Raw genomic sequence first — 6,000 nt, 5'->3', positions numbered from 1 at the left:
TAATAACCCCATGGCTCTCTCCATCCCTGGGGATTCGTTGGTACAAGATGAAAAGTCTAATAGAGAACCATGATATTAGCAAGCACATATGCAGGAGCCACAGGCCAGCAGCTGAGCAGGTAATTTGGTACTCTGAACTAATAGCTAAATCATAGTGAAAAGAACAAATTATGCTATTTGCTGACACCCTCATGAAATTGCATTTCTTTAGGAAGATTGGAAAGTTACAGGACCACAAAATCTGCTGCAAGTTTAAATAAAAGCCTTCACCTGTTATTGCAGGAATAAAAATGAAACCAGAATATTCAAAGTAGATGAGAATAAACACACTATTATCACCTTCATGAATGAGAAAATATTAGCAGGCGATGGGTTTCTACCCCCAAGATACTGGTTCAACACATCCCTTAGGGAAAAGGGAGTCTGTTGTAAGGGACTACATAAAGCACAAGCTCTTTGATGAGGATGACAAGCCACTTGCCCCCTGGCCCGAGAGACTTCAAGCTGTTTCTACGCAAGAGAGTAGAAACAGTGTCAAAAAATCAAAAGAAAACCTTAAGTTCTTCCCCATTAGATTGTGAGCCCCATCTGGGACAAGGACTCCATTCAACCTGATTAGCTTGTATCTACCCCAGTGCTTAGTACAGCATTGGGCACATAGTAAGTGCTTAGCAAGTATTACAATTAAGTTTCAAATGCCCTACCCCACCACATCTGGAGTAGACATTAATTTCACTTTGAACTTGTTGGGGGGAGTGGGAGTGGAATTCTAAATGAGAAAATATCGGAGTTCCTTGTCTGCACTGCCCCTGTTCTGGGAGCAAATGAGGTTTGACAATGTGGAAAGCAGGGGAGAAGGGACGGTGACCTGGCATTCACCCTCGATAGAAAAGAAAGCTCTGATTGAGGGGCATTCTGTACTGGAGCACCACAGTCACCTCCTTTGGATCAGTGCAATAAAGCTGTCGAGAAGCAGCATGGCCTTGGAAGTCAGAGGGCCTGTGTTCTAATCCCAGTTCTGATGATTGCTTATACTGTGACCCTGGGCAATTCACTTCACTTCGCTTTGCCTCAATTCTCCTGTTTTCCCTCCCACTAAAACTGTGGGCCCCATGTGGAACGGGGACTGTGTCCAACCTAATGTAACTTGTATCCACTCCAGCGTGTAGAAATATGAGCCTCTTGGGTAGGGATTGTCTCTATTTGTTGCCAAATTGTACTTTCCAAGCACTCAGTACAGTACTTTGCACAAAGTACTCAAATATGATTGAATGAATGAACAGTATTTAATAATAATAATAATGGCATTTATTAAGCACTTACTATGTGCAAAGCACTGTTCTAAGCGCTGGGGAGATTACAAGGTGATCAGAATGTCTCACTGGGGGCTCACAGTCTTCATCCCCATTTTACAGATGAGGTAACTGAGGCCCAGAGAAGTTAACTGACTTGCCCAAAGTCACACAGCTGACAATTGGTGGAGCCGGGATTTGAAGACATGACCTCTGACTCCAAAGCCCGAGCTCTTTCTTCTGAGCCACGTATTTGACGCATAGTAAGCACTTAACAAATACCATATTAATAAAAAAAGTTGTTTCATAGTACAAATAAAACTGTACCAGCCCAATATTTCTCTCTTCACTAGACCTTTATACACTCGTCTTCTAAAATCTTCCCAGAGAAGAAGGAATGAGAAGGTTGAGAGTCAGATGAGGACCCACCACTTATAAACTGATCTTCCTGGGCTATTTCAGCATAGCATCTGTCTGGTTTCACCACTCTTGTGTCCAGAGTTTGTCTGAGCGACTGGAGCAGCTCTTTGCCTTTATCCCCCTTTGAAATGATTTTTAGAGACCCCATTAGCCACCATTCCAGGCAGCTGTGCCTTTCTTGGAAAAATGATAATTCCAAGTATAAATTATTGGCACTAAAAAAACTCATTTATAAAAACAAGCTTGGCCCTGAATTTTGTAATATCATGGAAGATGTAATTTCCTGGAAGAAATTTGTTAAAGCATGTAACAATAATCCCATCAAAAAATGGAAAGAGAGAAAAAACAGCTCCTACTTCAAAGATTATGGAGCATTTTTCTAAAAGGAAGTGATTTTTCATTTCCATTTGTAAAAGACATCTCATTATTCACTTTAAATTTCCTGCCTTTGGAAATTCAGACAAGACCTTTACATTCATATAAAATATCATTACCTAGTCTTAATTTTCTTAGAGATATGATGGAAGGTTATAAATGCATCCATTCATTTCACAGGTCAGGAAAAAAATCACTTCGATTTAAAAAAAAATCCACATGAAGGGGAGACATTTAAAATGTAAGCCAACAATCGAAAATGGGTCTGTCATCCAAGTTTTCCTAGTTTAAAATGATACAGGTTTTCAAAGGAAACATTGATTGCTTCCACACTGGTGAAGGGAAGCTTGTTTTTTGTGGAAACATCACTAAGCGCAAAAGTCTCTTCTCTGCCATGACTGGTTTTTCCAGAATCGAAGACAGTTTGCAGCAGAAGTGGCAGTGACAAGCTGCAGGGACCATCAGACACGTATGCCAGCTGTAAATGAACATATAGATCATTTAAGGCTGGGCAGAAAGTACATGTGTTTTCACTACATACTTTGGGAGAGAATGTTATTAGAGAACATTGTTCCAACATGTGTTTATTTGGATAGAACACAATGCCATGTTGAAAGAAATGGTTATATGCCTGGCAGTGCATTTTCCTTAGTGTAATTCCCGAATTATAGGAAAACTGAGTGTGGCAAACCCATATACTTCACTATTTACCACAAGAGAGAGAAATGGCAGGGTAGATTGGCCTGAAGTCAATTATTCACTATTTCAGGGTTCCCTAATGCTCGCCCATGAAGGAGCAGTAAAGAGGGATTAGGACAAATATTCCATACCTGCTAACCTCGGAGTTTAGGTGAAGCTGGCATCCACTTTTGAATGAACATTCTTCACTTTGTAAGTGTTCTTAACACCCTCTAGACTGTAAGCTCATTATGGGCAGGGAATTTGCTATACTGTTGTACTCTCTCGAGCTTAGTACAGTGCCCTGCACTCAGTAAGCACTTAATAAATATAATTGATTAACAGCACGTCTACTGTCAGAATGGACTCTCAAAAAGAAGTGACTGTCAGAAACAAAGAAAGGTTCTTAAATATCATGAATTGTAGCCTGCTAAAAATATCTACTCAAGACTCTAATCAAAAAGACAGTCTGGTCCCAGAAAAATGATAACTTTGGTCTAGGAAAGCCTAGGGTGGCCATTTTCCAAGCTTTCCATAAGTGGAGGATGGGCAGACATTTTAACTGCATCCAGTCCACGGTGAGGTAACATTGAAGGCACTTTTTATCAATTGTTCTGCATTCACTGAATGTACAATTTTTTGACGTCACAGTGACATATAGACACATATATAGGCTAACAGTTGATCAATGGAGACAAGGTTCAAGTCTGCAAGTAACTGCTCTAACACTGGATTTTCTATTCCAAACCTTCTAAATGCATATTTCACACAAGCACCAAAGCCGTAACCATAACATACAATTGAGTTACTGCTTCCTGGTTCCATTATATCTATATGTAATAGAGAAGAGTGGTAACTAATCAAATCTCCTTCCTTTCAGCAAGAAAAAACGTTTCTTTCACTCTGTCTTTGGATCAAGCACTTTTCTTGAATTTCTTTCTTCAAATTGAGTCTGAGCTGAAGTGGGAGGGAGTGAGTCAAAACCCCAAGAGCAGCCAGGTTGCATAGAGTTCCCTCCTGGGGGGAGTCTAAAACAGGAGGACACAGCTTACTGTAGGGAACAAATAACTTGTGAGCTCAAGGGCATCCAGAGATGATAGGAGAGTACTCGAGAGGAATCGTAGTGTCTGTCTTTGAGTTGCCAAGCAGGGGACTGGGTGGGAGCCCACTATCAGTGGGTTGCCCTGGACGGTTGTGATCCCTTCCTTCCGGACATGCTGACTGGTGCCGCAAGGAATTATACACCCCTAGCACAAGCACCATCAGCCGGTAGAGCTGCAGTGCCACAACTAGGAAATTCTTGGCGGCGAAGAACACCAACATCTGGTTGATCACTTTAAAATAGCTCATCAGTACCAGGCGGACGATCAAGAAGGGGCCATCTTGTATGAACAGGCTGATTCCAATGTTCCACAGGTCTGCACTGTATCGGCAGAGGAGCAGGCTGGGCACTGTATTGGGTGTCATGAATGATGGGCAGCTGATATGCTGGACTGCAAATACAAGGCAAGATATGTGAATGCCTCTTTGTGGAATCAAGATGTGGATTCATTCAATTCAATCATATTTATTGCTTGCTGTGTGCAGAGCACTGTACTAAGTGCTTGGGAGAGTTCAATACAACAATAAAAAGACACATTTCTTGCCCACAAGGAGCTTACATTCTGGGGAGGCAGTGCAGGACTTAACATGTCCAAAGCAAAGCTCCTTATCTTCATTCATTCAGTTGTATTTATTGAGTGCTTACTGTGTGCAGAGCACTGTACTAAGTGTTTGGAAAGTACAATTCAGCAACAGAGACACTCCCAAACCCTGTCCTCCCCCTGACGTTCCCATCACTGTAGATGGTACCAACATCCTTCCAGTCTCACATGCCTGTAACCTTGTCCCAGACTAAGCACCCCCTTTTCCTCTGCTCTTCCTCTCCTCCCCAGCATCCCAACTCCCTCCCTCTGCTCTACTGCCCTCCCCGCCCATGGCACTTGTGTATATGTGTACATATTTATTATTTATTTTATTAATGATGAGTATATTTCTATAATTCTGTTTATACTGATGCCTGTCTAGAGTATATTTCTATAATTCTATTTATATTGATGCTATTGATGCCTGTCTACTTTCGTTTTGTTGTCTGTCTCCCCCCTTCTAGACTATGAGCCCATTGTTGGGTAGGGATTGTCTCTGTTGCCGAACTGTACTTTCCAAGTGCTTAATACAGTGCTCTGCACACAGTAAGCACTCAATAAATCCCATTGAATGAATGAATATCCTTGACTCCCCTCTCTCATTCAACCCACAGATTCCGAATCCTTTCAGTCCCACCTTCACAATATCGATAAAATCTGCACTTTCCTCTCCATCCAAACTGCTACCACGTTAATACAATCACTTATCCTATCCCGTCTGGATTGCTGCATCAGCCTCCTTGCTGACCTCCCAGCCTCCTGTCTCTCCCTACTCCAGTCCATAATTCATTCTGCTGCCTGGATCATTTCTCTACAAAAAATGTTCAGGACATGTCACCCCACCTCCTCAAAAAACTCCAGTGGTTGCCCATCCACCTCCGTTTCAAACAAAAAACCCTCAGCATCGGCTTTAAAGCACTCCAACACCTTGCCCTCTCCTGCCTCGCTTTGTTTCTCTCCTTCTACAACCCAGCCCACACACTTCACTCCTCCAGTGCTAACCTTCTCACTTTGCCTCAATCTTGCCTGTCTTCATCATCAATCGTATTTATTGAGTGCTTACTGTGTGCAGAGCACTGTACTAAGCGCTTGGGAAGTACAAATTGGCAACATATAGAGCCAGTCCCTACCCAACAGTGGGCTCACAGTCTAAAAGGGGGAGACAGAGAACAAAACCAAACATACTAACAAAATAAAATAAATAGAATAGATATGTACAAGTAAAATAAATACATAAATCGAGTAATAAATATGTACAAACATATACATATATACAGGTGCTGTGGGGAAGGGAAGGAGGTAAGATGGGGGGATGGAGAGGGGGACGAGGGGGAGAGGAAGGAAGGGGCTCAGTCTGGGAAGGCCTCCTGGAGGAGGTGAGCTCTCAGTAGGGCCTTGAAGGGAGGAAGAGAGCTAGCTTGGTGGATGGGCAGAGGGAGGGCATTCCAGGCCCGGGGGATGACGTGGGCCGGGGGTCGATGGCAGGACAGGCGAGAACGAGGTACGGTGAGGAGATTAGCGGCGGAGGAGCGGAGGGTGTGGGCTGGGCT

General features: G+C 42.9%; 1 protein-coding gene across 1 annotated transcript in view; it reads right to left on the bottom strand.

Moving 5' to 3' along the window:
* Window positions 1-2,272: 2,272 nt before the first annotated feature.
* TMEM26 (transmembrane protein 26) overlaps window positions 2,273-6,000 on the bottom strand; it is a 49,884-nt gene continuing 46,156 nt past the window's right edge. The window contains exon 6 of the mRNA XM_038743968.1: window positions 2,273-4,258. Coding sequence (XP_038599896.1) covers window positions 3,843-4,258 — 416 coding nt within the window. The 3' untranslated portion in view covers window positions 2,273-3,842. The remainder of the gene's footprint in view (window positions 4,259-6,000) is intronic.

Source organism: Tachyglossus aculeatus, chromosome 3 (genome assembly GCF_015852505.1).
Source record: "Tachyglossus aculeatus isolate mTacAcu1 chromosome 3, mTacAcu1.pri, whole genome shotgun sequence".
NCBI lineage: Eukaryota > Metazoa > Chordata > Mammalia > Monotremata > Tachyglossidae > Tachyglossus > Tachyglossus aculeatus.
Note: the sequence above shows the minus strand (reverse complement) of the source record. Positions and strands in the feature narration are given on the sequence as shown.